At 53.5% G+C, this 18516-nt stretch overlaps 1 protein-coding gene across 3 annotated transcripts in view; it reads left to right on the top strand.

Annotated features, from left to right (window-relative positions):
- Positions 1-123: 123 nt before the first annotated feature.
- The window catches only part of ETF1 (eukaryotic translation termination factor 1), a 31294-nt gene continuing 12901 nt past the window's right edge, over positions 124-18516 (top strand). The window contains exons 1-2 of one of the 3 annotated variants that reach the window (XM_086758701.1): positions 2972-3146; positions 3989-4136. In XM_086758701.1, the coding sequence (XP_086614827.1) occupies positions 4051-4136 (86 nt within the window). In that variant the 5' untranslated portion in view covers positions 2972-3146; positions 3989-4050. Of the gene's footprint in view, positions 339-2971; positions 3147-3824; positions 3894-3988; positions 4137-18516 lie in introns of those variants that run through there. The other 2 variants (XM_086758700.1, XM_086758702.1) reach the window with 2 other exon arrangements.

Raw genomic sequence — 18516 nt, 5'->3', positions numbered from 1 at the left:
GCTGCCTTCGCTGTACAGCTCAGATATTTAGGAGGGAGGAAAGAAAGGATTTTTTTTTTTTTTTTTTTCTCCACTCTAGAGAGCAACCCAGCCTGTGGGGCTTTGACTGGCTGGTTGTGTGGATGTAGATCTTCCACAAGTGACACAAACTATTGGGTTGTGCATGAGCCCAGGTCCTGTTTTGTTGGCTTTTAAGTGGCAGGGCTTTATTTGTCACAGGTAATGGCAGACTGAGGTGGACTTGGACCGTGTGACTAACATGGCTCCCTGGAAGCTTGAGGAACATGTGGCTGAGGACGTGCATGCTCACAGCAGCTGCTGCTCCCAAGGGCATCTAGGTGTGTGACTGCGTGTGTCTTACGTGTTCTGTCCCAGCACAGCACTGCTCCTGTCCTACATGTGGGCTGGGTAACGGCAGGGAGCGCTTGGCTGTGCATCTCCGGAGAATAATCTTTACAAACTGTGATAGCAGGTGACTTTTCTGCTGAATTTCCCTCTGCTGCTGCTCCTGTCAAAAGTGATCCCCTGTATAAAACTGCAGTCTGAAAAAGAGGAGGAATTCTCTGGCAAAGCGAGTTGGGTATTTTGGGTGCTGAAAGGAAACATCCTTAAGTGAAACTGTTTAAAAGCCATCCTCCATGGAAGCTTTTCCTGCTGCCTCCCTGAAACTGCAGCCAGATGTTGCAGCAGAGCAGGGGCAGCCCAGGACACGGCTGCTGCCCCCAGGGGCTGCTGCTTGTGCACTCTTACCTCTGTTCTGGGCTTGTAGTGCCATCAGGCACAGGATGGATCATCATCTTGTGGCCTCTGGGGTCCTGAATCATTGATCGGGGTTGGCCTTTACTTCTTGAAGGAATTATTTTCCCTGTCTCAGTTTAAAGCCATCTTTCATAGATGTTCTTTATTTTTTCATGTGCTGTTCTTAGCTCCTCCTTTATAAGCTAAATTATTGAATGAGGGAGGGAAAAGTGAAACTGGGTGCTGTGTGTCGTGCCGAGAACTGTTTCTTGCTGTGAAAAACAACCAGGAAGGCAGGAAATGCAGCAACGAGCTGTTATCTCTCGTGAAAATGAGCAGCTCGTGCCCTGAGGCGTCCTGCTGCCGTCCTGCTGCTGGGAAGCTGTCTGTCAGCACGGGGAGAAAGGGTGTTTGGGGTTCATTGTTTGCTGCCACTTTCCATGTAGGCTGACACTCATCTTGGGAAGCCTGTACAGAACGTTTGTGCTGCGAGCTTCCATGCACCTGCATCCTCACGGGGCAGGCGCGGGTCAGCGCAAGGCACAGCCTCCTCGGGCTCTGCGAGCCAGGCTGCCTTAACGTAATCGCGTTCAGTAACCGAAATAGGCCTGGCGCAGCGGATTCCAGCCTCGCAGCTCCTACCTGACGTGAACAGGGGAGAGAAGGCTGAGCTTTCCACTAGGTGCAGGGTATCTCCGCTTGCACGCAGCGGCTTCTTCCGCTTTTCCTAACAGCATTTTCCGCGGGCTCTCCTCCTCCACAAAATACTGCTGTGAAGGTACGGCTGCTTTTTAAAACGCCTCTCTAAACAGCGCAGCAGTGTATTGAAAAAGTTCTCTCCAGCTCAGTGTCTCTGCTGCTCTCGGCTCTGTCCTCGTTCCCGTGGAGCTGTGCCGGCTGTGGGAGACAGGCGCTGCTCGGCATCTGTGTCAGCAGCCAGTTCACCAACTGACGGCAGCGTCTGTCGCGTCAGGAAGGCTGGAGCAGAAAGTGCCATGGGAGAGTGGGTGCTTCGGGCTGGGAGGTGGTAACTGGGATGCGCAGCGGGTGCTTTTTGGAGTAGAATCCCTGATTGAATTGGAAGGGCAGGATGGCCAGGGAAGCATGGGGTAAGCTGTTGTCCACCTGTGTACGCTGTCCCTGTCGTATCAGGCACAGAAACTTCCATCTCAGCACATCATCTAAAGCCAGGCATAATCCACTGTCTTGCTGTTCTGAGGAGGAGGATTATAAAGGGCTGTGTGGGACCAGATGCACGTCGAAAAAATACCTGTAAGGCTTGAAATTGATACTTTTCTGTCCCAGAAGAGGAACAGGACTTTAAAAACAGCCAGGTAGTTCAGAAATCCATGGCGTTTCCCCAGCGTGACCCTGTCAATAGAAAAACCCAGCTCCAGGCCGAGTCCCAGGCCAGTCTCTGCTCCAGTGACTGCGTGGCCCGGCTGTGCCCCGTGCCCAGCTCCCAGCAGGGCTTCAGTGCTGGTTTACCAGGGGCCAGGGAGGGAGACTGGGGCTGGAGAGACACCATGGCCAGGAACCCCCCAGCATCCAGCTGTCGGTGCCTGCTCAGCATCACCAGGAGAGCATCGCCTCTGGAGGGGCTGCAGGGAAGCAGCCTCCCCTCTGCCACTTCAGAAAAGAAACAAGTAAATGGTTTCAGCATCGGTTCATCACTGTGTTTCCAGCCAGTCCCATTTTGGGATGTCGCTGAGGCAGAACTGGCAGGTGCTCCCTGGGCTGCGGCACTCCTAAACCCACTGCCTGGAATTCTGGGGGCAAATAAAGGCAGGTTGTGGGTTTGCAAACCTGGGCACCGAGGCTGTGGTTGCGTTTAGAGGCAGTTGTGTGCTCAGACGTGCAGAGGCAGCTCAGCGCCCCACAGCCCCGCTGTCCTCACGAGCACAAGGGTGGGCTCGCTGTCTCACCACCGAGCCGTGCTCACCGTGATGCCGGGATGCGTCACCTCAAAGGGCGCACTAAAACGAGAAGCCCTGGCTCATGGGTGCTGTGGGGGGACCCCGCTCCCCGAGAAGGGGCTTGCTGTGAGTCCCTCACTCATCCAGGACGCCGAGGGGGTCTCTGCAGGAGGACGCCCCGGCCAGGCAGGGCTGCGGGGCCAGGCCGCGGCCGTGGCGTGGGGCAGGGAGGCTCCTTGCCGGGGACACCAGGCAGCCCGGCGCTTATCTTCCCCGCGCAGGACAGGGCTGCGGGGGCACGGTTCCCCCCGCCAGCCACCGCCACCTCCGCCCTGGGCTGTCTGGGCGCCGTTTCCCCAGCCTCTCCTCGACACCCCGGCCCGTCTCGCCGCCATTCTCCGGACAGTCACCATTGCCTTGGCACCTCGGCCGAGGCCTCTGTGGACACCACGCGCTGCTCCTGCCCTCGGCCGCGGTAAGAACGGCGGAAAGGTGACGTTTCCAGGGAAAGGAGAAATGCGGGACAACCCCGTGGCGCCACAGAACGCTTCCGCGCCCCCCGTCTCCTTTCCCCGTGCCTCCTGCCCCACTTGGCTTCCTCCAATGGTCGATGGCCGGGAGAGACCAGGCTTTTCCAAAATTCGAGCCAGGGCACCCCCCCAACTGTGAGGGGGCGGCCGCAGCCCCCCAAAAGCAGCAATATCAGGCGCTGCTTGGGGCGGGGGGATACGGGAGGGGGTGACATCGCCCGGGGGTGACAGGCGGCACCCGCAGCGCCCGGGCAGGGCGGGCCCCGGGCAGGACGGACAGACCCCGGTGCCACAGCAAGGACCCGGCCCCGGGCCACGCTGCTCCCGCCGGGCGCGGGCCCTTTAAGCGCGGCCGGGACCGACCGCGCAGCTCTCGCGAGACCCGCCGTTGCGCCCCGCCCCGCCGAGCGCCGCGGCCGGGCCGGGCCTCGGACTACATGCCCCATAGTGCCTCGCGCGGAGAATCACCCAATAGCGACGTGGGTAGGGGGCGGTGGCGGGAGGGCGGGCGGCCTATGGCGTAGCGCCCCGCTCCCGCGCGGGAGGGGCGAGCGCCCGCCCCCCGCCCCGGGTCCCCCGGAAGTGATGTCAGCGGCCCCATGTGAGCCGATTGCAACACATGCAGCGCGGAGAGGGGGAGCGCGAGCAGCCGGTGTCCGACGTCAGCGCCGCCGCCAGCCGCGCGCCGCCGGGGGGGACCGGGCCTGAGGTGAGGGGCGCGGCGGGCGGGCGGGCGGGCGGCGGGGCCGCGCCGCGCCGGGGCCGGGGTCTAACCGCTGTGTCTGTGCCGCCGGCCCGCCGCAGGCCGCCGCAGCCGCCGCCGCCGCAGCAGGAGGAGGAGGAGGAGGAGGAGGAGGAGGGAGAAGATGGCGGACGATCCCAGCGCTGCCGACCGCAACGTGGAGATCTGGAAGATCAAGAAGCTCATCAAGAGCCTGGAGGCGGCCCGCGGGTGAGCGGCGGGGCCTGCGCCGCCTCGGGGGCGGCGGCCGGGGGAGCGGGCAAGCGGGGGGCGGCCGCCCCGGGAGCCGGGAGGGAGGCAGGGAGGAAGGGTGGGGGTCCGAACCGGAGCGGCAGCCGGAGCGAGGGGGCCGCTGACCGGTCCGGCCGGCCCAGGGCCTGCCGCCGCGGGGAGGGCGAGGCGCAGCCCCGTCCCGGCGGCCCCTTCCCGGGCCCCGGTGCCCTTTTGTTTCGCCGCGTGGTGAAGCGGCCGGGTCCCCGCTTGGAGAGGGGAGCGAGCCTGGGGCCTGGGGGCCGGGGCCGGGAGGGCCCTGTGCCCCCCGGGGCGCCGCGGGAGGCTTCGTCGCAGAAAGGAAGCGTAGCCGTGTTTTAACCGCGTTTCCCGCGGGGGGAAAGGGCAGCGCCGGCCGCCGGGCTCCCCGCTGGCCGCGGCTCCTCCGCGGTTTTTTTTCCCCCCGTCGCCCCCGAAGCCGGTGAGTTCCCCCCCGGCCGCCCCCGCGGGGGTGTCGCAGGTGTCTGTCCCCGGCCGGAGGAGAGGGGCCGCGGGGCCCGTGCTGGCTGGCGGGGCTCCGCGTCGCGCCCGGCCCCGCCGTGCCTCCTGGCCGCCCCGTGCCAGCTGGCACCGGGGAACGGCGGATTCCAGCGGGAGTAGTCGGCTCCTCCGGGCCCCGGGCAGGCCTGGGCTCCTCCCCAGGGGCCAGCTGGCTGGGGGAAGGCAGGGTCGAGGCAGGGCGGCAGGGCCGAGGCAGCAGTTACTGTATTACTTCTCTTACAACGCTTCCCTGATCTCTCTCACCCCTTCACCTTCCAGTGAAAGTGCTTTGGGGGACAGGGAGCTAAGCAAACTCTCCTAAAGTTTGGCTAGTGTTAAATTTAAAGTCTCTGATCCCACTTGTGTCATCCGTGCGCCTTGGTTTCTTTGTTTCCCCCAGCAGAAGTGAAATGGTTGGGTGTTACAGCCTGTCCCGTGCCAGAGGTGACACGGTGCCTGTTTCTGTGGCTGACTCGGCAGTGCTCTGCTGCATGGGTCAGGGAGCAACTCGGAGTTGAGTAATTGTAAGAACTGTCAGTACCGGAGCTGTAAAATATCAAAGCAAGCGTGCGCCTCAGTATGCAGTGCAATAAAATAAAAATGAAGGGTGACTCCTTAGCCACTCGTGTGGCTCCAGTTTCCGCAGGCTCACCTGAACTGGTGTTCATCTAGCGAGGGCAGCGCCGGCGTCGTACTCTGGCTACCCAAAAGTTGAGTTGCCTTCGGACAGCTCGCGTAAGCCAAGACTCTGTCTTGTTTTTTCCTTCGCGCTGGCGTTTGTTCTTGTGTGTGGAGTGGGCTGGGGAATCATTCAGCTGAAAACTAACGCAGGCAGGAGGGGAACCCAAGCCACAGGTCACCCTAAATTTTTTTTTTTATCTGACTTATGTAGCTGTGCAAGGGATGGGGGGTGTGGGAAAAGGGAGTGCGGAGCCAGGGTTTTCCTTCCCTGCAGCAGAGTGGACTTTGGCTGCTGAAGCTGATCCTTCAGCTGTGCCTTCGCGCACTGTTGACAGCACACGTTGTACGCGTGGGGACGTCCCAGCCAGCGCGGGAGCGTGTAAATGCCTCCTGCCATGGAGCTGAAAGGCTTGGGGAGCTACGGACATCCATTGCAGCTTGTGAAACGGCTGTCGGTCCCTGTAACGGCGCTGAGGGAGGCTGGGCTGTGTTTTGGAAAGGTACAGTTAGTGTTTTGGCACTCTTGTTCAAACTGTGGTAGCATAAGCACGTCTGCCTTTAGCGACAGCTCTCCTGTTTGGAGTAGACGAGTGTGGCAGAGAACAAGATTAAAACTGGTACTGGGGAGCTCCTGGGAGAGGTGAGGCTGAAGGGCTAGCTTGGAGCGGGTGGCTGGTAGGGGAAACTGTTTCCTGGGGCCACAGCCCAGGTGTCTTCCCTGTCGGTGATCCCTGGCACATCTCTACTTCGTGGTAATGATGCTGCAAGCTCAATAAAACGCATGTAGGAGGTTTAGCTGAGCCCTCTAAATCCAGCATGTCTCTTAAATGTCGTGATACTGCTGTTCCTTAGTTTAATATGTGCTAGCTGCTAAACCTCCACCTGGCACAGGCTGCTGATGCTAGCAATCCTTGCTGTAAGCAAGGTTATGCCTGTTACCTGTAAAAGCGCATCGTGCTTCCAGGGAGTCGTAGTTAAAATTATCCTGATCTCTTTGGGTCCACTGAGGGGAAGAGATGCTGCAGCTTCTGCTGCCAGAAGCGTTAGGCTCCCCGGCACAAGAGGTGTGAGGCAGTGAAACAGGCTTTTCCGGCCTTTGGGAGAGTCGCTTCCTCTTCCTGCGGAGTAGGAAGACCTGTTCTGGGGTGGGTTAGGGGGCAAAGCCTTTAAGTAGGGTGATGTGGAGGGCCAGGGACTCCCTGGCGTCTCCACCTTCCCTTACTCATGTCCTCCTAATAGTGACCCAGCAGCGGTGTCCCAGTTTCATGCGCTGGTTGTTCCGGCAGTGGATCAAAGGGACGGGAAATGGAGGAAGCTGGAGGTAGGCTTTCAGTTCGCAAGTGGCAGCTGGGGCGCCTCTGCTGTTATCCAGCTATTTTGGTAAAATCTCAGTGAAATCTGCAGAATGTTATCAAAATGTTAAGTGAGCATAAAAGCAAGGAAATGCTTTTATCGTTTCTGGGACAGACGAGGTAAATGGCAGTGTTTGGTCAGAAAAGCAAGGGAGAAGATTAGAGCCCCAGCTTTACCAGAAGCTGATCAGCTAGAGGCCAGCGAGGGTAAGACTGCTTCTCAAACTTTAAGGTGACATCCTAGCAAGAATGGCCTGTGTTACTTTCCCAGCCCTGCTCAGGAAAGCTGGCTTTCGCACTGATCTCTGGATAGCAAGAACCTGGCAAATCAAAACAACAACAAAAAAAATTTTTAGAACCCCGCAAACCTACCTCAAAACCCTATCTCTGCTGGCAGGGAGTAGAAGGAGCTTTTGTCTGTGTCTTGCTTCCTAAACCAGAAGTGTGTGTTATCTCCTCCTAGCTCTTCCAAAGATGAGTTGCAAACTGCCTGATACTGTACAAAGTTAATGAGTTGATCTTTCCGATTTGATGAGAAGGGAAGGGGGAGTAGCTGGTATCTGCAGAGCGTGTACGAGGGAGAGCACATGGGGCCCGAGTTCCGTGCTGCAGGCAATTAACCTTTCTAGCCAGAAGAAGACGAGGGTAAAAGGTTGGTGATAAGCAGGCTGTGCCCTTGTGAGAAGTCTAGCCTTGTCACTCAGCTCTGGTAGCTTGGAGCACTCCGACTTTCATCAAGGGAAGGGATTCTGCTTTCAGCCCACAGTTATTTTGTGTAAAACAGTCTCGGTGACAGTCTGTGCCTTTGAGAAGTTGCAGCCATGTCTTTGCATGTGGATGTTGCAGCAGCTCAAGTCGAAGCGGTGTTAGCCACTATATTTTCCCATTATCCTCTCTCTCTTAGGGCTTTTCTGCTGTTGCTTCATGCAGTTTTCCAGTGTCAGTGCTAAACTGACAATCACACTTTGTTCCTTTGGTTGTTGCAGTTCTGAATAGTTAGCAGAGCTACAGTCAGTTTTTTCTGCTAATCTAAGCTGTAAATGCTTGGCAAAACCAAGTATCGGCAACAACTAGCAGCCTCCTTGCAGGTGTAGGCCTCGGATTCACATCTGAATCACATTTGGAAAACTTCTCAAAGTCTTAGAAATGGGGGCAAACAGCTCTGCTCAGAAACAGTTTGCGAACACCTCGGCTGGCCAGATGGGTGTTCTGACCCCGAGAGAGAGCGCAGCAGGCGCCGATGCAGGGTGTGGAGCTGCGATATAATGGTAAAACCTTCAGGAACCTGCTCCCTTGAGACGTTTCTCCTGCCTTGAACTTAAAGGCCAGGCTAGGCTTCTGTTCGGAGCAGTAGCCGTTAGCAGGTGTTTTACTGAAACAGGGAAAGAGGAGGCAAAAAGAGCGGTGTCTTTGAAGGCTCTGTCTGCAAGCACAACGAAGGCTGACAGGGTGTGTTGAAGAACGCTTACAAATCAAGTATTTGGAAGGTGGGGGAACAGGGTGTGTGCAGGCTTCTGAGCAAATGCAAAAACTAAGTCTGAACAAGTAACTTGTTCTGGTTGTAACTGGAAGAAATGTCTTAAGGTAGGAGAATGGAGAAATGGCGAGAGAAGGGGAAGTCTTGGTGTCTCCAGAGCCGTGGGAAAGCAAAGCGATGCAGTTTTAACTTAGCAGAATCTAAACTCTAGCAGGAGACTTCCAGCTGCTCTATGGGAGAAACCAAACGTGAGACACCAGGAAGAGCAGGGGCCTGAAAATGTGTGGGAGTTCCTGCAGAGTGAAACATGTACTGGTTTGGCTTGAGGGTGAAAAAGCTGACCTGCTGCTTAGACATAAATGACTTGCCCAGCTTGTGTTGCAGAAAGCATCATTCGCAGCTGGGCTCTCCTGCAGTCCATCCTGAGCCTTGCTGGTCCCAATGGAAGGGCCCAAATTTGGAATTAGCCTGAAGCTGCTGCTGTTTCCAACCTTGTGTGACAGGGACAGGAGGCTGCTCAGGTGAAGGTGGGTGGTAGACTGCACACCTCCGCACCTCGATCTGGTGTGTCCTGGGATGGTGCCACTTTTGTGACCAGACAAGTTGGCGAGGCTGAGACCTGTTTGGACAACCTGGTGGTTCTGGAGAGCAAGATAGTGTTGGCCTGTTCTACTGTTAGCGTGGTAGGCCTTTCCAAAAGTGACCCCCAAAGCCCACCTTCCTGTGGGTTATCACCGCCGCTGTGAACGCTGCAGCCGTGCCAGCTGCTGGGATGCATGTGGGGAATAACTGGGGTCAGTTGCAAGTAGATGTCCTGTAGGGATTTCCCTGCTTCCTGATTTCTTTTGAACAAAGTGCTGGGAAGCTACTGGTGCTGGGGTTATATTGGGCTGTGTCAGTGAGCTGTGTTTCTCTCCTGACTTAGGCTGTGCAGATACTCAGTCGCTCCTGGGAGCGTCTGCAGCGCTTGTCTGTGGACGGCTTGTTCTGCTGTGCAGCTTCGTTGCACTGAAGCTGCGACTGTGCTGGAATAACCGTTGGACAGTTGAATGTGCTAGAAGAGTCGATTCTTAACGCTGGTGTGAATTCTGCTGCACAGCGTATGCACAGAAGATACGGTACACCACATAGTGGTGTGCTGTATCTCGTGTGAGTGTAACACCCCCACCGTGTCTAGGCGAGTACCGGTATAGCTACCTTGTCTTTCAGTGATGTCATACACCAGGAGGAGGATTTGGTGTGGTCTTTCGTCGCTGTGACTGGTTTCGGGCTGTAGTGCCAGAGGTGCGTCGGTTCAAAGGCTTCCTCCCCGACTCCCTGGCTGGCAGCAGATCTCTTTCCCTGCCTTCTGTATCAAGAACCTTTTGTCATCACAGCTGTGCCTCGGGTCTGGGTTCTGCAAAACGGTTCAACTGTTGATACAGGATCCATTTCTGCAGAGCTGAAGCTTTCACCTTAGGACGTGGAGCGTGATGGAGACCTCCCTGAGCTGGTGGAGCTGTGAAGAGCAGTGCTAGGCCAGGTACTAGTTGGCTTTTCAACTTCTGCTGCGTTAACTAGGTTGCAGCGCTGATACGCCGTGCTAGTGCCTGTTGTGGGATAGCCTTGAGGATCTCTCCACCAAAAGCTGATGTCTCCAGTGGGCCTGCCTTTGCTTCTGCTGGGAACTGGGCTGGGCCAGCCCTGGAGTAAATGGCTGTCTCTTTGCTCTGTGGGAAATGTCAGACAGATGAGTGGGGCAAGGACTGGAAGAGTGGCATCTGCGGGGTGACACGTGGAATTTGTCTCTACTGACACTGAATTTTCTGCTTTGGCTTTATGATCCATTATTAAGGTGTGGAGTGTTTAGGGAAGAGGTTACGGTTTAAGTTCTTACCTAAGCCAAATACTAATACTGTCTTTTGCTCCTGGTGAGGAGAAGGAGGGGACATTTGCAGAGAGGCCGGAATAGAAATAGTGCAGGGCAGAAGTGATACCTGAGAGCTCTGTGGCAGGTAATCACATAGGATGTGCTGCAGCTGCTTATGCCGTTTCCCTGCCCTGACTGCTCCAGTCTCTTCGTAGTGCTGGGGTTAGAAGCTGAGCGTGGATTTCATGTGAGCAGGGCTGATGAGACCTCTCAGGACAGAGGCAGTGTCTCTTAAGAGCTGGTGTTCTGATGAAGTCGAGGATGGGTGGTCTGAGAATGCTGCCTTGTCCCTGTGCCAGGCCAGAAGGCAGCCGGAGCGCGGGAGAATGTCCAAAGGGTTGTTGACGTCCTGCTGGCTGCCTGTGTCTAATTGTTGTAAAACACTTCCTGGGCTTTCTCATCTGCCTGCTCTACCTGTTCCTTCTGAATTACAGCAACAGTTAGGAAGTGCTGTTTTGAGAGTACACACTAGCAAGTGGCAGAAAATGACGGGATCTGGGAGAAGGGTTAGTGCCAGACAAGAACTCTAGTAAGTGTTTTATAGCCTTTGGTAGTTGGGCAGCCTGATACCCTTTTACAGCCGCGTGAATCATTAGTGAGCAGTGTGATTCATACGCAGATCATCATTCACATAGAGCTAATGAATGAGACCCTGGCTGCTGAAGATAAATGACGTGGTAGATGATGGGAGCGAACATCTCAAAAGAGGACAGACCTTTTTGGCTTTGTGGCAACTGGATTTTTTTTTTTTTCCCCTCTCCTGTTAGCTCCCCATTCTCATGTAGCTCTGAGGCATTAACATCTTAACAAGCAAATCTGGATTTGTTGCTTCAGTCCCTCTGTGTACGTCTTGTACCCAACTGGCCCATTAGCATAATGCAACAAGTCTTTTAAACTTGGAGCATTAATAATAGGAGAGGGAGAGCAGGGGAGCTGTGGCAAAACTGAGCCTCCCAGTGAGTCACAAACGTCTGAAGTGCAGAAATGTCTGTTCCACTTACCAGTAATTGGGCATCCGGGCTTTCTGCATGAGGTCAGATGCAGCCAGTAAGGCCTATTCAAAACATGCCTACGCAATTATGTTTTGTGATGTGTTGCCTTTGATCCAAGGATTTCAGAGTGGCATTGATTCACCTTCCCTGTGGGGTGTGCTGATTCAGTGCTCTTCAGCAGTGCGGGCTGGAGTCGGGGTCTGCTCCTGGAGCCGCAGAACTGATTCGGGTGCTGGGCGCTGGCGGCTGCCGGAGCAGCAGCCCTGGTGTCAGAGCTGGGTGTGGCTGGGGACGGGAGGAAGCTCGGAGCATGGAGCTGCTTGTGTTGACCTCTGTGCAGGTAGTACATGGTGGAACAACGGGCAAGGGCTTGCTGTTACCCGCTACCCGTGCAGCCTTCGGACGCGTGATACCTGGCCAAATTCTCTGCGACGTGGGGGAATAGAGGTCTGTGACCTGATTCTTCTTTCACCTCCTTGCTGTCCCTGGGGAGTGCTGTGTGCTGAGCTCAGGAGGCAGGTCCTGGCAGCAGCCCAGCGACTGCTGGGGGGGGGAAAGCACTACCTTGCCTGACCCTTGGTGAGACACTAGCTGGTCTTGCCTCCGCTCCTTTGCTGAAGCAACCATCTGCTGCCTCCCTGTGGGAGGCTCTCCCTTGCTGCCGAAGCAGGGTGTGCACTGAGGAGAGCAGGCTCACTTCTCTTTTCTAGGGTGGGTTCTGGTTTGGTGCTTCGCTCCCTAGCTTGCGGTCGTTAACCTTGCTTGGCATCTGGGGGCTTTTCCTCTTTGAAAAGGTCAGTGGGTTAGGGTAGGAGGGGAGAATACCTTTTCAGGACAGTCTTAATGTCCATGTTCAATCTGTTTCTGGTTACACAGAGTGCTTTTTGTATATCACCTTCCTGTAATGCTGGCAGATGTGACAGAAGATTCCTTTCTAGGGCTCTGGGACAGAGCTACAGCACGGGAGCTTGGCATTGTGTGAGCCGTGGCAGTAATAGCTGCATGGCCTCATGCTGTGCAGCTAAGTGGTTTTGCTTTGTCCAGAGTAGAGGTGGCATTCGAAGACTGATGGGGATTAGCTGTCTGGAGTCTTTCTTCGACTCGGGGAGAGAGGCTGGCTTTCTCCAATTAATGCTTACGCTGAAAAGTACTCTTGGGGAAAGAATTACTTGGTCTTCTGGCTCTGCAATCCCTCCCTCCTATCCACCCTGCACCCATCTTGTGCTTTTTCTGTGGTTAAGAGGTGGCACTGGATCTAGAGCGGTCATCTCTGCCTTACTTTTGCTTGGGAACTGGTCTCTTCCATACCTTCATACCCTTCTTTGGATGACCTGGAAACCTTTGAGGAACAACTTGTATTGATGTTGCCTTTTAGTAGACGATGTAGAGTTCTCGTATATCCTGTGGGAAATGCAGAATGCCTCTGAGGTGACGGTTATGAGGTTCTTGCTGAAACAATGCTGTAGAAAGTACTGCAAACAGCAGAGCTTTCAGCCCAACTTTACATTAAACTTCAAAGGAGCTAATGGTAGGTCCCATTGTCAGCTAACTGGTGTTGTGTGCTCTGTCCAGGTATCTGTGCAGCTTGTCTCCTGCTTGAGCTGTGCTTTGAGCCCATCATCTGAAAAGCGAGTGGGATTTCATCTGCTTCTCATGGAGACACCACAAAAAGCTGTTGCTTCTCAAGCAGCAATTAGATTGAGGCGTGTTGGCTGTGTTTGTAGCAAAGCGTTCAACTGATGTTCTCACATAGAGGCAGTGCCGTCTTTGGGTAGGCTTCCAGGTGACGTTGCCCCCGAAGGTATCCTAGACTTTGCTCTTTCCTAGCAAGCTGACAGGATTTCCAGGAAATGTTACGTAGCTTTTGCATCTGCTGTCATCTCTCTAGATTTGGCATCTCAAGTGGACTTGAGCCACTGCCTATTTGATTAAATCTTTAAAGGGCACAGCTCTGACCTGTTTATGTGCTTCACAGCCGTAATTCATAAGTTGTAAGAGCATATGCATAGAAATTCCCTACGGCAAGGTCCGTGCTGTTGCATACAGGGCGGTATGAACAGGGAGTGTCTAATGGCCTATATTTTGTAAGAGAACCAAAACCAGCAGTTTGTACTTGCCTGTACCAAAGGACACTTTATAACACTTCATTCAACATCTCTGCTGAGATACAGGATCCAAAAAACCTCAAATATTCTTTACTTGCATCGCCGCTTGGGTGGACTGTGCTCTCAGCGTAGTCCTTTGCTGAAGCGTTGTGTGCCTGCAGCACTCTGTGGATATTTGTTCAAAAGCAGTGCTCTTCTCTTGGACCTGTGGTGCGTGCCCGGTGAAGTTCTGCCTTGGATTACGTAGATATTGCTGGCACCTGTCTTGCAGCTGGCTGTGGATGTGTCAGCGATGGAACTGGTCTAACCGTCGTGTAACTTGAGTACTCTTGGCTGTCCAGGAGGCTTGGGCTCCTCGGTACATGTGCTCCCTGCCCAGTAATCCACAGTGCTCTTGGATGGAGACCGACAGATGTTACCTCGGGCAGGTAACATGGCTTGAAGCAGTATGTGGCAACACTTACTTCATAGAAAGCTTCCTAGCTGTGGTGTGTGGTTAAGATCAGATTATCTGAAGGCTGTTTGCTCCATGCTCCTGCCAGTCTCTGGCACTTGCACATAGGCCTCCTGCTGCTCTTGGTTCCTGGGGAAGGCGAGACACTCGTGAAGCCAGTGCCCTGTAAAAATAAGCTCATTTTGAGTCATTGGGAATGACTGACCTTCCTTGCCCCTGCATTCCCACATTGCACAGCGTGCTGTTAGTGTGAAATGTTTCATTGTGGAGCAACCATGGCTCAGCTGCTGTTTGTCAGGTCTCCTCTGATACCACAGGGTAGGCCAGGAAGTGCTATTTATATAGCGTGTCTGTTAAATTAATGCTCTCCCTTGCCAGCGCGTATCCCAAATTCCAGGAGACAGGTTGAGTGACTGTTCCTCCTTGGGCTTCTGGTTGGGATTGCTCTTGTCTGCTGTGTCGAGGGTAGCTACAGTCAGTGCTTCTGTGTTTGGTACTTTGTGTGGTACGTGGCCGTGCGGGTTGCCATTTCACTGACCTAAAGCTATGTCAGATGGTGGAAGTCTTTTAGAAAAACACTAGACCAGTTTCTAGTTTCAGCTGAAAGCTGAAGGTCTGAGGATCTGCTCAGCTGTTCCTTCTGGTGGGCAAAAAGTGGAAACTGAATCCCTGTAGATGACGATGGCCATCCAGAACAGGCGGGTCAACTGCCAGCTGTACTGAAAGCCATCCATGGGATAGACTTGGCAGCTTCTTTCAAATGTGATACACTGCGCGCGTTGTGCCCTTGCCTTCTGTTGCGGTGGCTTCCTCGTGCTGAACCGTCAAACACAGACACTGTGGGCACCGCTCCTCGTGCCAGCTGTGGCTTGGGACTCAGCACAGCAATCTAGCTGGTGTGTCTTCTGTGAAATCCCTGCTCCTCCAGAAATAACCCACTAGGTACCATTCTTGGTCTGAAACGCCACAGCTGTCATAAGGCACAGCAAGATGCTGTAGGATCATACCTCTTAGGCAGTGCAGGAAGATCTTGCAGGGAAAACAAGCTGCTTGGGTGTCATAGTACCTGATCGTAGTAATATTGGCAAAGTTTTTTTTTTTCCCTTCACCTTTTTGGGGCTGGGCTAGTGGTGATTCAGCACCGCTGAATTTTGCCACTCGCTGTGATAACTTGTTAACATTTGCTCTTAGGTCTGTCTGCGACTGGGAAGTCTGTTTGGTTTGTGGTGCAGTTGTCTGAAATTCAAACTATAGTAACATTCGAGTTTCAATAATAGAACAGGCTTGGTTTTGCTTCCCCATTTCTCCCAAACAGCTCTCTGGCAGAGGTTGTAGGAGCAAGGTTGGAGCCCACCTGTGGTGGTTTGGGAGCAAAGTCGGAGCCCTAATCGTCGTCATCTATCCTAGAGATACCTCATGCTGGTAGCTTCCAGGCCATGCTAAACCCGAGCTAATTGCCAATTACTGGCAGGGCTGGCGCCGTGTGAGTAGTAACCATAGCACCCAGACAGTGAGGTGTTCCTACCTTTCCAGAGGTTGGCACTTAATTGCCCCCCTGTTTCTTTGTAGCATGCGGACAGGTGCAGTTAATGCTTTTAATTGTTTTCTCCTCTCCAGCTCCTTGTGCGGTGGCACATGTGTTGTCCTGTGGTCTCGGGTGCTGGTTTCCGACAAAGCAAACCTCCTGGAGCGCTCTGGGTCCTGATGCATGCGCTTCCCTGGCAGTGGCAGCTATTTGGCTGCTGTGCAAGCAGTCCTTAGCCCAGAACAGGGACAGCAACTGTCTCTAGCTGCTTTAAACCGCCTGCCTCAGTTCAGCCTGACAATGTTAGCTTCCAGCTGATCTAGTGTAATTTGTCTTGGGTGCGCTAAAACCAGGGAGGGAAACCTCAGCAACACTGCGTTTGGAAATTGGGATCCTGCTGAGCAGAATATAATCTGGAGTGCTTTGGGTCCATCCTTCCTGCAGGAGTGCTGGGAATGATACAGGGAAGAACCAGCTCATTGCACGTTCGATCCCGAGCTGCCAGTGCGAGCGCAGCCCTTAATCTAGATTGATTGCTTAATTGTTCGCTGTAACAATTCTGTAATGAAGTTCTGTTTGGCAGTGGGCTTGCTGGAGGATTCGTGGTTGGCAGTGGCCTGCCAGGCAGCACATGTCCCGTGTGCTTCGTCCACAGCAGAGCCTGTTGGGTTTAGGTCTGGTTTCTGGAAAGGCCCTTTTTGGGAGGTTGTAGGCAGCGTGATTTCCCGTATGTCGTTAGCAGAGTAAAAGTACTCCAGAACCCAGCGCGCAGCTGGGATTTTGCCAAAATACCTGTCACCTTGTTCAGGCACAGTGGCTGTGAAGACGAACAGGGAACCTGGACGTTGTATTGCTATGCGGAGTCACCTATCTTTTCCTGAGTGTTTTTGAACTTCAGTTTTATTAGAAACTCTTTGCTTCATGTTGCCTCATCAAAGTAAATTTAACAGATGCAGCCAGGTTTTCAGAACTTGCTGTCCTTCGGTAGGGTCATGTACAGGTACAAGCTTGCTTTGAGAGGGGGAAAACTGCTTTTCTGGGGTAGGATAACAAGGTCTTGGTGGTGTATGAGGGAGTCCTGCAGCCATCCTGGTCACTCGTGTGCAAATCTGCAGCTGCTGGGTGCCCGGGGACAAGGGATGACAAGCTGGCTGACTCCTTGTGCTCCAGGCTCCAGCAGCCTGGGATGCTGTGAGGTGCTGCGGCTGCCGCTGCTCCCGTGGCAAGCTGCACGCCTGCGATTTTGCTGCATTCTGCACGACTCAGTGCCTGAAGTAGCTTTGGCTGAGTAAATAGTGGCAAAAGCACATCAAACCCAAGAAATGCACTTGATGATGGTAAAGGAAGGTGCTTTTGGATATAAATCCAGGCTGGAATTTGCTTGCAGGGTTGGACCAAGCACAGTACTGTGCTGTGTTAAACTAGTTTGAGGACATAAATGAGGGAGAATGCGTCATCTGGGAGACCCTTTTCGTTTTCTTGTTTGCAGTAATAAATCACGAGGGCTCGTGAAGTCCACGGTGTTACCTCAGGGGGCTTTGGGCAGGGTGTAACTAAGGAACAGCGAGTTGAGTGACACGTGTGACTGCCTTATAGATAAGATGTGTGTAATATAAATAATCACCAGTCGCGGTGGCCCCTTCAGGCTGGCTCGCGGTATGCAGAGGTGCGCTCTGGCCAGCAGCTCTGCTAATGCCCACGTCAATCTGGCCAGTATTTCGGGGGCAGTGGAACATAACATGAGGCCAGGGGCTGGGATTTGAGGGGTAGCTTGCATTTCAAAACTGAAGATACCTTTACAAGTGCTTTTTTACTGAGGAATTGGTCTTGGGAGGTCTTCCTCCATGCTATTCCCACCTACTCCCCTAGCTTGCTGTCTGCTCTTTCCCCTCTGTCCTCAATATAGGAAAAATTCCATGAAATCTCTTCTTAGCAGGAAAGCTGTGGAGCGCCCAAGGGGCAGAACGGTCCCATCTCCCACGTGCCACATCAGGATGCCCTTAGTTTGTGCAGCAAGTTAGGCGTGATGCGCAGAGTCTTCTAATCTCTGGGAAGTCTGAGAATCTCTTCTTTTAAAGAAACGAACTGCGTGAGCTTTCCTGAAGAGTGCTACTTTCAGAAAAGTCAGGAAGAGTTGCTTTCGTCCTGATCAGCCTCTTACTCAAAGGAGCCTGCTGGGAATGAGAGGCCATTATATCTCCCCTCAGGCTTGTGCCGTTCGCTGGGGTAGCTGGTGGCTTTAATTGAGCGGTGTATGGAGTATTCTTGGCTGGTGTGACCTGGAAGTCTGATAGCTGTCAGCATGGCTCAAAGCTCCTTCTGGGAATAATGTGTGCAAGTGTCTCTTTGCGACTTTCTTGATTAGTGTGTATGGGGATCTCGGATATTAAAACCAATTAGTTGTCTTTAAGGTCAGGGACTTATTTGACCTACCAGCATCTGTTTCAACTTGGCCTGAATTGAAGATCTTGGGAAGAGGGTGTACAACTTCTGTAAAGAGGCTAATGAAGTGATGCTTTTTAAAGCACTTCCCTGCTGTCTCTGTAGCCCAAACACTTCAGGCAGGACGCTGGTGCATGACAAGCTCAAACAGCAGCAGGCAGGTACTGCGTTAGTAGTCTTCTACAGTAAGAAATATAAAAGAGCAAAACCCTTTTTTATGGCAGGAAAGCACTTTGTTGGCGCTCTGACTCAGAATCTTGAGTAGAGATTTTTTCACAGAGCTTAGCTGGTTTGCCCTTGAGACAGCCAGAGGATACGATGAGGTATTTGATTTTTATGCCATTACTCTAATGTGAAGTAGGAGGTCTGGGTTAAATTGGAGATAATGCAGAAGCAGCACTCAAACATCTGGGATACTCAGTGGCAAATGGGAGGTACCTGCTGGAAGGTGGATGGCAACTTCCCTCATTTTCCTTTTGGCTTTGAATGGATTTGAACCATTAGGCTGCTTTGGGGATTAAGACCTCTGCAGGATCCACCCCAAAGCTATAGGAAAAACTAATATCAAACTTACTTTTTTTTTTTTTTTTTTTCATTTTATTTAAGTCAGTTCTGTGATTTGTGGGGGTCTTATCTCCTGACTGTGCCTGGGGTTGGTGCTGCTGAGCTAGCAGTCATACTTAAGTGTGCTTTATTTAAAGCAGCTGCCAGAGTTGGTGAGCTTGTCTATAAAGCCAGGCGCTATCAGGAAAGCAGAAGAGACTAACTGCTGCAAAAGGATCCTTCCAGTTCAGTTTTCTGTCGTGATCTGAGGAGAACAAAGTGTTAAAACAGCACTTGGGCTGGCTAGTGCTCCAGCTGTCTGAGAACAAATGGAATGGGCTTTAAAATGTCCTTAAAGTA

The sequence above is a fragment of the Chlamydotis macqueenii genome, chromosome 14 (genome assembly GCF_036417535.1).
Source record: "Chlamydotis macqueenii isolate bChlMac1 chromosome 14, bChlMac1.mat, whole genome shotgun sequence".
NCBI lineage: Eukaryota > Metazoa > Chordata > Aves > Otidiformes > Otididae > Chlamydotis > Chlamydotis macqueenii.
The sequence above is the reverse complement of the archived record's forward strand: the minus strand, read 5'-3'. Positions and strand labels throughout refer to the sequence as shown.